Source organism: Ursus maritimus, unplaced genomic scaffold (assembly GCF_017311325.1).
Source record: "Ursus maritimus isolate PB19 unplaced genomic scaffold, ASM1731132v1 scaffold_4, whole genome shotgun sequence".
Classification (NCBI taxonomy): Eukaryota; Metazoa; Chordata; class Mammalia; order Carnivora; family Ursidae; genus Ursus; species Ursus maritimus.
Genome location: NW_024426552.1, coordinates 86645767 through 86663909, shown reverse-complemented (window position 1 = coordinate 86663909; position 18143 = coordinate 86645767). Strand labels below are relative to the sequence as shown.

At 34.8% G+C, this 18143-nt stretch overlaps 1 protein-coding gene across 2 annotated transcripts in view; it reads left to right on the top strand.

Annotated features, from left to right (window-relative positions):
* NAALADL2 (N-acetylated alpha-linked acidic dipeptidase like 2) overlaps window positions 1–18143 on the top strand; it is a 1239935-nt gene that overhangs the window by 1042267 nt on the left and 179525 nt on the right. For both annotated transcript variants that reach the window (XM_008705318.2, XM_008705320.2), the window contains one exon: window positions 716–862. In XM_008705318.2, coding sequence (XP_008703540.2) covers window positions 716–862 — 147 coding nt within the window. The remainder of the gene's footprint in view (window positions 1–715; window positions 863–18143) is intronic.

Here is an 18143-nt window from a genome sequence, read left to right as displayed (position 1 = left end):
TTTGAAATTATATCATGCCAAGGAAACGGGGGCGGGGTGTTGAAGAGTCAATGTCTTGATTCAATGACAAACATGAATTGAATACATACTTTCTGCTTAATGTGAGATGTGATGTTCTCATTGCTAATATCTTACTTTTCTCATGATTGTGGCTGAGGAGATTGGTACTTTTCCATAAAAGTTCATACTTGAGACTTGAGGGAATATACTTTTAAGAATAAACGGAGAAACGTCCTTCTGTGGTTTTCAAAAAACATTCTCAAAGAATGGAATTATAACCTACAAAGCCATCTTTTAAATTTACTGGAAAACTTAGTAAAAAACAACAACAACACAAAACCCTAAACTTTTTAGGGACTCAACATCATTTAAAAATATTTCAAATTATGGAGTCATTGCAGTTCATAATAAATCTATGATAAAAATGCTTTTGAAGCACCAACAGCAAGAGCGTTTGATTTGGTCCAGTGGTAGTCACAGTTTAGTGAACATCGGAACCATAGGGAAATGTCACAATGTAGGTTCCTGGGCTCCATCCCTAAAGGCTCCTATTCCCATTTCAGAGGACAAAGGGGTAGCCTAAGCATTTATATTTCCGACAGGTTCCTGAGCGACATGGATGCAGCCGATCTATGGACCGTATTTTGAGCAGCACTGATTTTGGGATGTCCCGAGAAGCATAGTGTATGCTAACAATTTAAATTATGTTTTTCAGAAAAATCATTTCAACTGTTCCAGAAGAGCTAAGTGCCAAGAAACCAGCGTCAGTTCTGTACAGATTCAAGGTGATGCTGATTATTTCATCAACCATCTTGGAGTTCCCACCGTGCAGTTTGCCTTTGAGGACATCAAAGCATTAGAGGTGATTGTTCCTAAAAATGCAAAGCACAGAAACCCATACACACACACACACACACACACACACACACACACGCACAAGTTAGCAGACATGCAGAATTTGATTTTATCCTGGCTATTTGTCTTTCTCACCAAGTAGGTCATGATAGGAGGCTGCTTCATTGAGAGAGTTATTCTTGTTGTTCAGAGCTTTGTAACAGTATTTGAAAACATCAGCTCTTTTCAGTAGTGTTGAATTCAATTTAAAAAGATTTATACTGTCACTCACATTTTCACAGTTGCTTCGCAACGAGAAATTTGCAGTAGTTGGATTAACATCAAAACATAATTGTAATCTTCAGTATTCACAGAAACAGATGACATGGGCAATAGATTCTCCTCTCCTTGCCCAAGGGAAAATGCGTTTCACGTGCTGTATATTAATGCGAGTCTTGTGGGTTAGCTGCCCGAAGTTTGTCAATAGTTTGCCTGCCCAAAAGGTTCTACTTTTTTGCGAGCATAGGAGGTTTTTTCCCAAAGATTATCCCAGAGTCCTGATTTCTCGTAACTAAGTCTGTGTTCCTCCATCCGTTGGACTTCAAACCTTTTGATCTTTCTCAGAGTGATGTCACAGGAAACTGTTTCTCTGCAGATCTAAACCTGTTGGAATATTTTCCTTTCACAAGTTATGCATGCTTTATTGGGAGCTATTTGAAAGCTTGAGGTAATTATTATATTAACAATATAAATACCGGCTGGAAAATAGAATAAAGCCCGCTTTGTTCTTCAACTATCGATGCTCCTGAGAAGTTGTGTTTAGATTACATTTTTATAGGCTAAACTTCAGATCTGTGGTATCTTAATTTCTGATAGCTTTAGCGACATTTTGTCTCCTGTTTCTCAGCAGCACTCCCACACTCATCCCTGAGCTCCTCTGTAAACAACTAATGGTCACGAACGACTTAAATTCACGGAGGGAGAAACTCTGGGTGAATCCTATTGTAATGAGGCAAATTCTTGGGTAACGGAAAAGTTATCATTATATTTTATCTGTTTTTTTAATTGTATTTTCATATGGTATTATTGTATAAAAATGGGATACGTGTGTAGAGATAGCTTTTCTTTTACCAAGCCCCCTAGATACACTTTAATGAATCAGTGTATTAAGACATTAACTTATTTTTAATTTTCCTGCTTGATATCTTTTAATATCTCTTCATCATCCTCGTATCTCAGCCTATCTGGCTCCTGTCATGTTTACATGTTGAATGATAGCTTTTATTCCATCCATGTCTAAATTGCCGTGTTTGAATCTTAAGCCAAGAATTTAGGCAGTGTGGTATAGCCTTAGGAATGGGTCTATACTTAACTCTTGACTCTGATACTTGGGAGACAAATGAGTTAGCCTCTTTCAGACTTAATTTTGCAGATGAGGAACCTTGGTATATTTAAGGAATCTACTTCCTAGAACCCTGGTAAGGATTAAATGAGACTGCATGGAAGGGATTTAGCTAATATTGAGCACATAATAAGCCCTCCATCAACTATAGCTATCATCACAGGTGTTACTATCTGATTGTAGGTTCAACCTATTAGTGGAAAAATCTCCAAACTTTTTAGACAAGCACACATTAGTGGAAGGGAGGAGCTTGTTGATTATTAGGGAAAACAAGATTCTAAGGCTGAAGAGGTGGAATCTAATGAGATCACCCAGAGGATCTAAAGTGTCAGTAGAAAGATTTAGAAACAGGTCACAGTAAGTTCTAAGAAGGTACTGTTATCACTGTGAAACTCCTATGGCTAAAGTCTATCTGCTAGCACTGGCTTAGTTTGAAAGAGTTGATCAGTTTTTTTTTTTTTTTTTCAAATTGTACCCCAAATGCCCAATTCCCATCAGCAAAATTATTTTTTATTTGTCTCTAAAAAAGCAATTAAAAGAGAATCCTCTAAGCTTTATAATAAATGATCTTGTTTATAATGCCTTAGTGTGGAAAAAAAATTTAATGTATTTGTCCCTTGCAAAATATAAATACTTGAGATAATTTTGTGTGGTGAATTCTTCCAAGAACAGATTATAACCTTTGCTTTCTGCATCAAACTATAATAAAATATTTGTATGCATTGAGAGGAATTATAAGCATTGACAGGCTTTATCCATCATATAAGGAATATTTATCCTGTGTCAGTTAGTAAAACAGGGAGGAAATTAGAACGTTTTTATGAATTTATCATTAGATTTAAAAATGTAATATATGTGTGTGTATATATAGTTACATATTATGCATATTATGCATATAATTTATAAAATATCTACCCCTTATTGAGTACTTGATGTGCTAAAAATTTTTATTTCCTATTACCTAATATTTATATCATTATGAGTCAGCTATTATTAATAATGCTTTTTTGCCAAGAATGAAATGAAGCTTAAAATCAAGTAACTTACCCAAAGTCATAAAACTAATAAATACCCAGGATAGAAGATGGCTTTGGATCTGTTTAACAGTAAGCCCATGTTCTCAACTATTACGCTAAAGGTTGCAAGCTGGAAGCCCAAGGGCAAAATCCTATTCACGGATACATTCTGTTTGCCCTGAGCTTTGGTGAAAAATTGGATATCTGGAAACATTTTTCCCCCATGGAAACAATTGGCTATATCGTGCATTACTCACCAGTTTGCCATGTTCTTTATTAAGGAGTCTGCCATGTTGTTTATCCTAGAGTACAGTCAAGAAGAACATTTCTTCAATGCCTGTTGCTAGCACAAATTGGGAAATGAAACAATCACCCTAATGGGCCACATGTTTCCCCAGACTTGTGTTGCCTGTGTTACCCCCCAACCCTTGTAGGAGCTGTGTTCATTATCACCGCACTCATTTTGAGTAAAAGAGCCAAAGCGGACAATTCTATGGTCCTTTTCACTTTATAAATTGTATGTATTATAAGTGAGCTAATTTTATAATTATACTCATGGTTTGGAAGAGATTATCTATTTAAATTTTATTTGGGTGATTATAATGCTAACTTCAGTGATTTTGCCTTTTTTTTTTTTTTTGGTCCATCAGATTGATTATAGATCTATTATATTCAGTTTCAACAAGTGAATGATAATAGGAAAAAGAACTGTAGGAAAAGAAACTAGTGCCACAGACACCACTTTTAATGGACATATGGGATATTATTCTAAAATTATTTTTTGTGAAACATGACATTTTATAATATCCATCCCCAATATTTCATGGTTCCATATTCCCACCAGTGGCTTTCCCCTATAGTTTCTCTGGGTGCTTATACATTGAATAAGATTGTTTGAAGCATATTTCACCTTTAGTTTTTCTTGGTGTCTATCCTCTAATTTTCCGATAATTACATTTCACAAATGGAAAGTAATGTATGGATTTGCCAAATGCTGGAATTATTCCTTCTCATAAAATATTGCCCTGTTAATTGAAATGTCTCTAGTTGTAAGTTTCATTTAAATAAGGTTTTCAATTTGTAAACATTGTTGCACCTGTTAGGAGAAGAATTCTGCACAGATTAAATACAATGCAGAGATTGCTGAAAAGGAAATGAAAAGACAGATGCTTTCTGATTAAGAGTGCAATATTTATGACAGGCGGGTGGTCCGATGCACATTTCTTCTGTCACTTAACAGCTGTTTCACATAACTTTTGTTCCAGATCAGTATATTTACTCTCCATAGGGCATGTCAGAGGGTCTGGCTTTCTTAGTATATCAAAAGATCAATCCATGCCCTAGTAAGCCTTCTACCACAAATTGAAGCTCTGGTTCCTCACGCTGTTTAACCTTATATTTTTTGCTCTTCTGCTTGAAACATTCTTTTTTAAACCCAATTTACCTCTATAATGGAGCATTTAACATTTAAATGATAATGAGATAAAGGGGTATTATAGCTTTTATATAGCCGAGTTTTTTGTGTAATTGTTTCAGTATCATTTAGTAACCCAGCAACTGAAAACCAAGTAGCATAGGTGTTTTCAAACGCTCATTCTTTTTAAGTTAGATGGCTCTGATATCAATTTTGATTCTTAAACTGATATATAACAGCATGAGTATTTGGGTGTATGTATGCATGTGTGAACTTTAACATTAAGGTAATTTTATCACATAAAAATAATTATTTTGTGTATGTACAATACAGATACAACACTACAATACACTTGCACACATTTTGGAGCAAAGTAATTAATAGTTTACATCTTGATTCTTCATATTTTATTTTACTAAGGGGACGAATAATTTATTTTGCTTAGTGATAATTCTTTCATTACATTTTCTGTTTGGAACTTAGCCACTAACACTGTTGTGTTAACAGATAATAATTGTTCAAAAGTTCATTAAAAGCTCTTAAGGAGGGGCATCTGGGTGGCTCATTCAGTTAAGTGGCTAACTCTTGATTTGGGCTCAGGTCATGATCTCAGGATTGTGGAATTGAGCCCTGTGTTGGCCTCTGAGCTGGGTTTAGAGTCTGCTTAAGATTCTCTCTCTCTCCCTCTGACCCTTCCCCCACCTCTCTCTCTCCTAAAAAAAAAAAAAAAAATACAAACAAAAAAACCCCACAGGCTCTTGACTTAAGGAACCAAATAATTGTATGTACCTATGTGTAAGTTGTACTGATATTTTACAGTAACTATCATACTGATAGTTATGAAACTTATGTCACTTAAAAATGAGATTTTACCTTTCTACTACATGCTAATTGGAGATTGAATCGTAAGTTCTTCTTTAGAGTTCTCTCTGGTTCATTACTTCTCTTTGTAATTTGTTTTAGGAAAAGTACTTTCAGTGTCAATCAAATCAGATGGTATAATTATTGTCAGGTCAGACTTAATTCATTTAGGGCAGAGGTTCTTAAACATTTTGTTCTAAAAACCCATTTACCTTCTAAAAGTATTGACAACTCCAAAGAAAAAGGCTTTTGTTTATGTGGCTAATATGTATAAATATTTCTTATGTTAGGAATTAAAACTGAGAAAATGTATATGTATTTATTCATTTAAAAATTAATAATAAACCTGTCACAAATTAATATAAATAACTTACTTTTATGAAAGAGAATTATATTTCACAAAATAGAAGAATAGCATTATTTTACCTTTTTGCAAATCTCTTTATTGTGACTTAATATGGGATAGCTGGATTCTCATATGTGTTTCTACACTTTAATCTGTTGTTATATGTTTTCTTGGTTGAAATGTATGAAGAAAATCCGGTGTGATAATCTTTTCACATAATGGCAAGTATTTTTCTTTGATACTACACTGAGACTTGACAAATATTAGTTTTCTAATGGTAAGTTTCAACGTGGAATCTAAAACCATATTGATGACCTTTTTGCAACCTGTATATTCATGAAAGGAGAGAGGAAATGAAAGCATGAATGTATGTAACGTCATTATTGTTATGAAAATAGTGTTGATCTCAGGGAGTCCTGAGGCTCTCTGACCACACATGGAGAAATGCTTATCTGGGGACATGGCCTTGGTTAAACTAGCCTGCCTCATCCTTTGTGTCTGACAAGGTGCTCAACATTGCTCTTTTTCGAGAATTTGAACTGTGATTCTCTATAAACCTGTGTGTGTACTTTCCAGGCGTCTCTGGGTATTGCCATCCCATTCACCTGACAAACAGCATGAAGTAGGGAATATAACACTCTCATAAACTGTGACTCTACAAAGAATTCCACTTCTGAGAAGCCTTCTTTTAGAAGAGAAGGTTAAACCCCAATCAACAAATCAACAGTTATAGAGCAGATTTGAAAAGCTTTGATTGTACAATATATGAAATGCCTGTCACAGAGGGAGTGCTATTAAAGTTGCTGTATGCTTCCAGGAGCCTGAGGAGTAAACACAAGAAATTGAAATATGAGACAGATATTGAAAAAACAAAGAATGAAGAAACTCTTAAGACTCAAATGGATAATTCGAAAGATCATACTTCAAATTGCCTAATATTTAGAAATGGCTGCAAGGAGGACAGATTTCCCCTAGCAGTTGTCCTTGCTTGGAATTCTAAGTAAGAACATTCATTCCAAATGCCTACCACCATTAGATCAAAATATATTATGTATGTACTATTGCTATTTTCAGGGATTATCTTATGATCATCCCTGTTATGAGGAAATTTGTTTTATAATGAAGTTTTTTAAATAATTTCAGTAATAATACTTACAAGTGGGTTTAATGACAGACCAGCCATGTTGTAAGTTTGGCAACATTTAAGAATATAGGGTGACTTCAATGTGATATATTCAGATATTTATTAATTCAAATTCATTCATTTATTTAACCAGCAGTTATTAAGTACTTGCTGTAATCCAGTGCTATGTTAGAAATTCAGAGATGGATAAAATCTGCTCTCCTTTTAATAAAGTGGTCACAGTCTAGATTAGGACTCAGACTTATAAATAATCAAGTAAAGAAAGTATAGTAGAAGTTCTCTTAACTGACTTCCACTTAATCAACTTGTAGAATTCATTGACAATTTCCATTCCTTTAGAACACAAAGATCAATGCCCAAGCCTCCTTGAAGCTCATCATAGCAGATCCTTTCTGAATTTTTGCACACTTCTGTTATCTCAGGTTATGTGTTATGCTTGCCCGGAGCCAGTTATATTCTCAGATCTATATATGCCCTTTGCATTTGTTATAAATAACAAGGTATTTTAATTGCTACATAAACTTGTGAGTCATGAATATGAAAAAATCACTTCTAAGAAACCTATAATGATAATGTTTTAAAAGGTGAATTGCTAGTAAAAAATTGATATGCAGTGGACCAGGCAACTCTTAAAGATTTGGGGAAATTGTAATAATCTGGATGCATTCTGCATTCAGTCTACTTTACAAACATCTTTAATAATTCCACTTTAAATAAAAAAGCAGCTTGGAATGTAGATAATGTTTAAGACAAGAAAGAAATAACAGAGCTTTATTCAACAGGTCAATGTTTAGAGAAAAGGTCTTGGCTTTTCATCAAAATATTGGCCAATAAACATGCACTCACATGTTCTAAATTAACATATAATACTTCAGAGTTGTATTTTTTTTTTTTTTGCCGATTATATAATTGAACCAGCTTCTAAATAATTAACCTGCCAGTCAGTGGGGCAAATCATATTGGCTAAGATAGCTTCTACTATGGAGTGAAGTGATAGAGGCAGGGGTAGTATCAAGGAAAATTATATTTAACACATATAGCATATGTGGTAGGCATAGCCTTGTTCTAAATTTTTTAAACATGTTCATTCATTTAATTTAGTTCTTATACTTTTAACTAGTACTTATGAAGAAGGTACTAGTATTACCACTTTCATTAAAGACGAAACCTAGGCACCAAGCGGTTAAGTAACTTGGCCAACATCACGCATCTACTAAGTGGTAGACTGAGGTTCACACCAGCACTGTAGTGCCACATATCTGGGCTTTTCCCCCAGGCTTAAACTGTTTCTCGAAGTTTTCTACATGAAATGAACTAGTTCTAAAATGCCTTCCACCCCCACTATATCCATAGTGCAATGTAACACACACTGTATGTGGTGTTTCTTATTATTCCTACTTTCCTCTACAATGGTTCTAAACATTTCAGCTTTGACAATTCTTAAAGTCAACCAATAGCTGGAAGTGAGTAATATTTCTTAACTGAATTTAAAATGAGCCCATAATTTACCTATAATGACAAAACTGATATGAATGTTTCCTTATAGTAATTTACATAGTCTTGTCCAAAACAAATGGTGTTTTTAATTTTATTTCCAAGTTCATCTTGAAAGATGACAAGGGCAAGTTTGTCTCTTCTAATTTTAAAGATAATGACACATTTCTTCACGTAGAATATTTTGAAATCTAAAACCATTTTGAGGAGGGGTACCTGGGTGTCTCAGTCAGTTAAGCAGCTCAGGTCATGATCTGGGGTTGTGAGATCTGGGTTGTGAGATCGAGCCCCACATGGGGCTCCCTGCTCAGCGGGGAGTCTGCTTCTTTCCCTCTCAATCTCTCTCTACACTTCCCCTTCACATGCTCTCTGTCTCTCTTTCTCTCTCAAATAAATAAATCTTAAAAAAAAATGTTTTGGGGATGAATTTAGATGACTCTTAAAAATGAATAATGAAAATGTTAACAGCAGCTTTGGTACCCATATGCTCTAACTATAAACTCCAGAAGGAAACAACATATCTAGATTTCATATAGCTGTGGATGATGATTATGGCCATGATTGAATTTCCTTGTCCATTCCTTAGTCTCCACAACTCCATACAATTTTATTTGCATCTGGAATTGCAGGTTTTCAACACCTGTTTCACAGTTTCACTAGTTTCACACAGAAGCTTATAGTTTTGTTTGTTTTTTAATAAGCAAATGTTTCTCTAGAAACTACAAAGAAAGACACAGCAGTGGCCTTTGAAGTCTCATAAATGTTAAAAAGAAATGGATTGAAGCCAAGTCCACTTGGCTTTTAAAGATCACTATTGCTTCCTCATGAAAGTTCCGGCTTTTATATTAGTCGCAAGAGAGCTGCAGTTGTCTTCAGTCTTTCATGATACTCTGTCCCTGTGATTTTAAATGACTAGAGAAGATTCTGAAAGAGAACAAAGTATTTATCAGTATTTTGATTTTCACAGTCTCTTGTCGATAGCATTAGCATTGAAATTATTTTAACCATTTTTCTCTTATTAGTGAAAAATGTTTTAAGTCTAAATAGTAGTACTGATAAATGGGCAAAAGTAGGAAAAAAATAAACTGCAACTTTATGCATAAGGTCATTTTTAGTTCTTTATTTTTTATAATAATTTTTATTATGTTATGTTAGTCACCATACAGTATACCCTTAGTTCTTTAAATTAGTATCTTGTCACTTTATTTTTGTTCATTGATAATTCTCATCAGAGCATTAGAAATGTTACGCATACTCCATGTTTAGAGACAATTTCTAATTTATCACTCAGGTGTACATATATGGAAATTGAATTGAAAAGAAATTTTATATTATTATTGCTGAGACCTATTGTTAAAAATAATAAAATCAGATTAAGACATGGCAAAATATTGAGGGTAAATTCAAGCACTTCTTTTGATACTGGCCTTGGGTCCAGGTCGGGAATGGAAGTTCCATTGGCTATCATTGTTTTGCAGACTCCTGCCAGTTGTAATTTTGGACAATTCAAGAGGTCAAAATAAGATCAGAGGCTTCTTTGGTGGGAGGATGGTCATATGAGTGAGGGGTACACAGATGTGTCTGGCCCAGAATCCTCTGATGGAAGGACTGAAAAAAAGAAAACACTCATAGATTCATTGACTTTTAGAGCAACACTGATCATTGAACCCAGGTAGCTTACTTCATTACCCTGTAGCAAAAGAAAACAGAAACTCAGAGAGAATCAGATTAGAACAACAACAAAACAATAAGTTAAGTCCAGGCTTAGTTATTCCTACTCCCAGCCCAATGCATCTATCTATAGCTGTTCTCTGCTAAACTCCTATTTTGTACGTGCTATTCTTTTTCACACTTCTTTCCTTAATCTTCTTCTCTCTTCCGCTCTCCAGTCTGGCTTCTTTACCTTTTCCTGCACATAAGGTCATATTCTTCATATCCTTTTCTTCTTTTTCTCCCCTTGCCTTTTTTGGATGGTTTTCCGCTCCCACTCCCTTTCCTCCCATTCTATTTTCATTTTTTTCTTAGTTGACTTTGAAATTTGGTCTATTTCAACTGACTTAATGTGTTTAATTTGATCATAGGTGAAGCTATAGCCCAATTTCCCCTAACGTTTCAGGTTACAAGGCAATGGTAGAAATGGGGGCTGTATTTGTACATACTATTTAAATGTTATAAATCAAACTAAAAAAAATGTTAAATATGCTTTTTCCTCCTGATCTGACAGACACCTGTTCAAAATTATTGGGAAGGCAGGCTTGAATGTAATGTTCTCAGATATTAAAATGTGGTGACAGCAGAAGAACGGACCCTCAGCTCCTGACCCTTGATCCTTGACCCACTCTTCTTTTTCTGCGACCACCCTTGGTTCTGTTTCACACCATGAGGGACCTTGTATACATGCATCTGTACCCAGTTTCATTTGTAAGCGTAGTCCCTAACACCCATAAATGGCTACTTCTCACCCATTTCCTGGGCCTAGGTTTGCATACTGGAGGGACAGTTTTCCCTGGAGATTATAGACCTGGAAAAGAAGGCTGGTAACTGGAAACAGATATAAGGCCATTTAAGCAGGGAATTCTGAGATTCTAGAATTCAAGGTAACTAGACTTAATCTAGAAAGGGAGTCATGGACTCCAAGTAAACACATCTCTCTGAGTTGATTTAAGATCAAAAGACCTTGGAAATAAAAAGTGACTAAACTCTAGATACTGAACTTTAGGTATGCCAAACTGTTGACAGTCCTGGTGTAGGAAAGTAAATATTCTTAAAGAAACTTGCTCAAATGACTTGAGTGTGTTATCTAAGATTTGTTGCTAAGAAAACTGGAGACCTGAACCAATCAATCATTATAGGATCATTGGCAGTATCAGTTGGGTGTTGACCTAACCTAGGTTCCTAAAGGTGTGGCTATCTAATGGTTGTGACCTTGAAGCTATGAGGTACTCAATACAGCAAATCACTTCCAGGATATGGTTGAAAGTGTGTTTCAAAGAAGTGAGGAGTTGTCAAAATGAAAAATATTCAGTTAAACAGACCCAGTGTCTGGGACGTATGTTCTAAAGCAAGAGTTCATTTTAGTAAACTTTCTAAGCAAATAAATGCATGATGGAATCTTGAACAAACTCTGGGCAATATCCAGGTGCTATGTTCTCTGCCATCTACTCTATTTTGAAGATTACAATCATGTACTACTGTGAAAAGTTTATAAAATTGTGTTTTATGAGTCCAAATGGTATGTATATGCATACCAAAATATTTTGAGCCAAGAAACATCTTTGGATATTTTTTGACAGAGGAACAGTAGAAATTTCTGTGTTTGAATCTTAATGAGAAAAATGTAAATTCCAAACTAAAACACAAATCAGAAATCTAGAATGTAGGGAATGCTGGTTAAGAATTTAGTCAGCATTTAGTTTTCTTATATTCTGCTGGTAACCATAGTCTTTTCAAATATATCTTGTAAAGATATATTCTTCTATGTACCATAAGATAACTAAAATGCTATACTGAAAAGCAAAATAATTCTACTCTTTGCTTGAAATATTGTTATTGGTAATTTTACATTCATTAAGTAAATGTATGAATGAATGGATGGATACATTTTTAAATTAATATTTTGAAAATAGCTATGATGTGCTTGCAAATCTTAACCTCCCTCCCTCCTCCTTCCTTCCTTCCTAACTTCTTTAATCAAATTTTAATCATGCCCTGTATATATTGTTGCTATTCATTTATTTAAGATGATATTAATATATTTTTCAGATCGTTTTAAAACATAATAATCCATAATGTAATTGCATCATAAATTGATGTAACTACATACCTATTATTTGATAAGTTAGCCTGCATTGTTTTGTTATTATAGGTAATATTTTGTGGAAATTTGTAGACTTGATATTTGTTCCTCTCTCCAGTTCCTCCAAAGTAAATTTGCTGGTATAAAGTTTGGGTCAAAGTATGAATACTTTAAGCCCTTTGAAATGTTGGAAAAAGATCTTCCTGAATGGTGGTGTATTTTAAAAACTTTATGGCAAAGCATTAGATTGTTCTTTAATTTCACTCTTGCCAACAGTGTGCATTAAAAAGAAAAAATATACATATTTACCAATTTGATAAGTAAAGTGGGTATCCTGTTCTTTTAACTGGTTTTCTTTTATACTAACTTACTCAATATTAATTTACTAACTTATACTATTTTGTAAGTATATTCAGTGTGGAGTCTGTATTTGGAAATGAGTGTCAGCATAGATCAAGATAAAATATCTTTCCAGATAAAAAAATAGAAATAATATGGCTAAGATATTAACTGAAGGGTCCAGCCTGAGAAATTGTAAACTTGTAATTATTTTAATAATCGGTACTAGGATGACATTCATAAAGGAGTCTATGCTCAAGTTTATCAAGGTATGTAACCTAAGGCTGAACTTCAAGAAGCTTTGAAGTATTTGAAGTGTTGAAGCTGGAAAATAGAAAATGTGTGACAACTAGCTTGACAGGTGTCAGAGATTGGCTTATGAAAGTTCTAGTATATTGTTCAGAATTACTACAAGGAAGCAGTATATAGAATTTCTTCAACAAGGTCATAGCAGTTCCTAAGAGGATAAAACAGAAGGGACAATGAAAAGAATTGGTGTTAAGAGTGTACGTAAGTCAGCTTTTAATGATTCCAAGGTCATAATTTTAAAATTATAGATACTGACTTTTAGTACTGCACCAAGGTAGATATGTGTGTTTAGGGGTAGAGAAGGGGAGTGCAGATTGTTAAGAGGCCCAGGGCATGATGAATGTCTCTGGAGAGTGGGCATGCCACCCCTTCAAAATAGCTGGTACTTCTACTACACTATGATTAACCTGTAAGGCAATAAAAAAATAGACTTGTACCACATTGTACTCTATCATTTTCTGATGTCATTTTTCAGGAGATGCCGTAGGAAAAAGGACACTTCATCATGGGTGGGTGGGTGGGTGGATGGGTGTTATTGTGGAAGTGGAAAGTATATCATCCTGAATCTTAATGTATTCATATTTCTATTTTATCCACTTCATTTTTGAAGTCTATGTTTTCATATATAATATGAAGCATTGTTCTAAAAATGAAGAATGGAATTTAGCTTATTTTAAAGAGAAAATTTGGGGTGCCTGGGTGGCTCCATGGGCTCAGGTCATGATCCAGGGTCCTGGGATGGAGCCCTACATTGNTCCTGCTGAGCAGGGAGCCTGTTTCTCTCTCTCCTTCCCACTTGCTCTCTCTCTCTCTCGCTATCTCTGTCTCTCTCAAATAAATCGATAAAATCTTAAAAAAAAAAAATCAGAAAATTTAACTCTGATGCTAAAAGAAATACCAGACTCATAGTCCTAAAAGTGTCCCAAAAACATTTGTTAGACTTGTTTGTGTTTGTAAAACATATTCTAGAGAGAAGAAATAATGGAAAGGAACAAATATATTATGGTAACATGAAAGAAATTTAGTCTTTCTCTTCCTTAAAAAATATTAATCATCACCATCAATTAAGTTTAATTAAGCACAAACTATGTGCAGAACAGTATGCTATGCATTAAGAACAAATAAAGCTATGATACAATCCATGGTGCTCAAGGGATTTATAATCTCTTTAGAGCATCCAGGCATGAGCATAAACAAATACATGGCAATAAAAGGAAGCCAAGGCTCAGTGCCAAGTGATTTCTCTAAACATAAGGTGTCTGAGCCATAGCAAACTGAGTGATTCATTTAAAATTTTAATTATTTTTATTTTCTTAGAATTTACATATATATTTAACACTTTGTTAACATTGCCATAGATTCTTGAACCCTTCACGAAATACAGATACATCCACCATAAATAATGTAAATCTCAAGAGTGCTATGGGGGAAAAAATAAAACTGAGACTGTACCTGTCAGACAATAAATCAGAGAGATAGAAATTTCAGCAGAGAGCAGCAGGTCTTACAAGTCTGCAAAGTCCTGTGCCTCTCCAGAGGTCAAAATGGTGGCTTCTTCCATTGTAATATTCAGAGTCCTTTTCTGGAATCATCTATGGATCTGCTACTGGTAGAGTCCATTTATAAAGGTATCTATGTATTATAATGTCCTCTTAATTAAGAATCTAGACATGATAACATCACTTTCCCAGAACATAGCCATAAGCTCATCCATGCAAGTTCTAATTCTTGAAATTATTGCTGACTCTTTTCTTCTTCATCCCCCAATTAATTTTTTCTATCTCCTATTTTTGCCAGTCACTCTATTGCTGAATTCAATTTATTTTTTCTTACAAATGTATCTCATTGCTATCATTGAATCTCTAGCAGTTGCTGCCTAATTCAGGCCATTCATTATGCCCTCATAAAGGACTTTGGTCTCCTATTTTGGTAGACTTTCCTGCCACCACTTCATCCTGCAAACTTTGCTTATGCCTCTCTTCCCTTTCCCTTCCCTGGCTTGGCAACCTTCCACATTTTCCAGTGAACAATTTTTAATGGTCTTATAAATAACGTAATCTTTCTCTTAACACAACTATTGTTTTTATCATTCTCATGACATCTAATAGGGTAATGCCTTGAAGTTCATTATATTCTCTTTTTCTCCAAATAGTGTATATGCTGGTTGAGTCTGCAAGTTTTGTCCTGACCATCTTTGTATACTATGTTTGTACCAAGAAGGCACAACCATGAAACAGTACTCTGAATTACATTAATCCCTGTTTAAATAGTGTATTCATTTCTTGGGACTCCCATAACAAAGTACTACCAGTACTGGGTGGTTCAAACAACAAAAGTTATTGTCTCACATTCCTAGAGCCTATAAGTGAAGCTTGAGATGTCAGTAGCCAGGGTTGGTTCCTTCTGAGGGCTATAAAGAAGAACGTGTTCCATGTCTCTCTCCTAGCTTCTGGTGATTTGCTGGAAATCTTTGATATTCTTTGGCTTGGGGCAGCGTAATTCCAATATTCACAAGGCATTCTACCTATCTCTGTCTTTGTGTCCAGATTTTCCCATTTATTTATTTCTTTATTTATTTATTTAAAAGATTTTATTTATTTATGTGACAGAGAGACAGCCAGCGAGAGAGGGAACACAGCAGGGGGAGTGGGAGAGGAAGAAGCAGGCTCCCAGCCGAGGAGCCCGATGTGGGACTGGATCCCGGAATGCCGGGATCACGCCCTGAGCCGAAGGCAGATGCTTAATGACTGTGCTACCCAGGCAACCCCAGATTTTCCCTTTTAATATGGACACAGTCATATTAGATTAAGAGTTACTCAAATGACCTCATTTTAGCCTAATAATCTGCAAAGACCCTACATCCCAAGAAGGTCACTTTCAAAGGTATTGGGGGTTAAGACTTCAACATCTTGGAGACATAATCCAACCCCAAACAACCAATACCATATTAGATTAATGTAGACTGTAGAGGATTGTTTTTGGGGTTTGGTTTTTTGTTTGTTTGTTTGTTTTTTAGGAAATTGATTTATAGGTTCTTGACTATGTTCCTATTCTATTCCTGAAGTGTTCATTTGAACTTGCAAACTACATATAAAATGTCTACCTTTTCCAATCCTTCTATTCCTCCTTTAAATATCTTTTCATATAGATTTAGAACATTTGCTGTTAAATTTCCTTCCTGTTCTTTTAAAATAACGTTAGCAGCTTAGGTCAGGAGGCCCTGATAAAGTACTTAAGTATTTCCAAGTGACACACTGTACATTTGTTTATGTTCCGGTTAGCTGGGTTCATTGGTCTGCATGATTATCTAATCACATTACTATACAATATTGCAAAGTAGAAGTCTGAATAAGCTTTCCGTGATTGGTCATCATAGAAAATAGAATCTTGATTTGCTATGGTTCCAGATGGTGGTTTGCTTATAATAGCTTAGATTTAATCATAATCATTATAAACTAAACGAAGCTAAATTATACTATCTTAGAGAGAATTTTCATGTTGTTTGCAACCATAACCTCTTGCAGAAGGCGTGTCTTTATCCATTGTAGAGATAGGAATAGATTATTATTACTATGCCATTCTTTGAATGTTGCCATTCTCTTTACCATAAAGAATTAATTTTTAAAATTAGTGCTTCCCAGTTATGAATGTTATTTATTTGCGATTCATCTTTTGAGTACATCCAAGCAGAATACTTTTTTGATGTTGAGAAGCCCGCATCACAGGTATGTTGAGATTATTACCAACATTATCAATTTGTTTCGAGAAAATATTTTAGTGTACATTAGTATAAAATGTCCCTAGTTTTTTAAATTATTTATTGGCAGATATAAATTCAGTATGCAATATTTTATGCTAGCTGTCCAGAACCTAGCTCGGTACAGCTTACAGAACATTTATTTTTACCACCTAAGTCATAAAAGTTGTTTTCCATATCTTCAGTCAAACTTAACTACAGGCAAGAAGAAGTGAAGAAATTACCTGTCACATTATTCACAGGCCAGACCAAGATACTGTAAATACCATGGCCCACTAAGCTAATTTAGAAGAAAAAATGGAAAGAGGTTTTTAAAAGATGGCATTTATATGTAATATATGTAGAGGAGTTTAGGGTTTTGACAGTTTGAGATTGTATCCTCTTTAGAGAGAATGCATAATGACTTTTATTTCTTTTGAAATATGCATAACTTCTTGAAGGTAACTTTCAACTCTCATTAGCACTTTTCAAAGTAAGTTTCCCATATTTATGAAAGCAAAGAGTATGACATACCTGAACTTTGAATAGAGTGAATGTTTACTTATCAACAATTCAATCATTTCCCCTTTTGTTTGGATCTTTCACTCCATTAATTTGTGGGAGAAAAAAAAAAAAACCTACTGTGGACATACAGGTTTGGGCTTGACTGTTCTATGATTAAGTCTCATCCCTAATCAGCATTGCAAGAATATATCTAATTCTAGCTAAAGTATGGAATGCTGTTAAGATCTGTAGGTAGGAATGAGTTCGTGGATAAAAGCATGGCTATTATTGATTGCCCACCCTTGTTTCTTACTGACTTGTAACCTTTTACAAGTTAACTTCTTTGAACTATAATCTCCTCATCTACAAAGTGAGAGTTTTAATGATACCTGCATCATGATTACCTTGAATATTAAGTCAAGATTTCTCAACCTCAACACTATGGCATTGTGCCAGGTAATCCTTTGTTGTGAAGGGCTGCCCTGTGTTTTGAAGGATGTTTAGCGTCATCTCTGGACTCTGCTTACTAGATGCCAGTGTAGCGCCCCCTCCCCTCAGGTGTGACTACCAAAAATATCTCCAGCTATCACTAAAAGCCCGCTGGAAGGCAAAATTCCCCCAATTGAAGATCACTGGATTACATGAATATCAATATCTACATTTATAGAGAGAGGGCTTTGCACAGTTTCTGGCATATAAGTGCTCAGTAAACTTTGGCTGATTATCATATAGCTGATAGGCTTTTATAATATCTTCTCTAAAGAGCCATACTCTTTAAAAACATGAACACTAGCTCTGTACTCTCTATATATGTACATGTGTATATAAACATATATCTGAATATATGTGTACATGTATATTAGATATTTTCCAGCTGTTATTCAAAGTAATGAGGGGCATAGCAAATAATTAATATCTACCCAGAGCCATCAAGCCTCATTAGTTTCA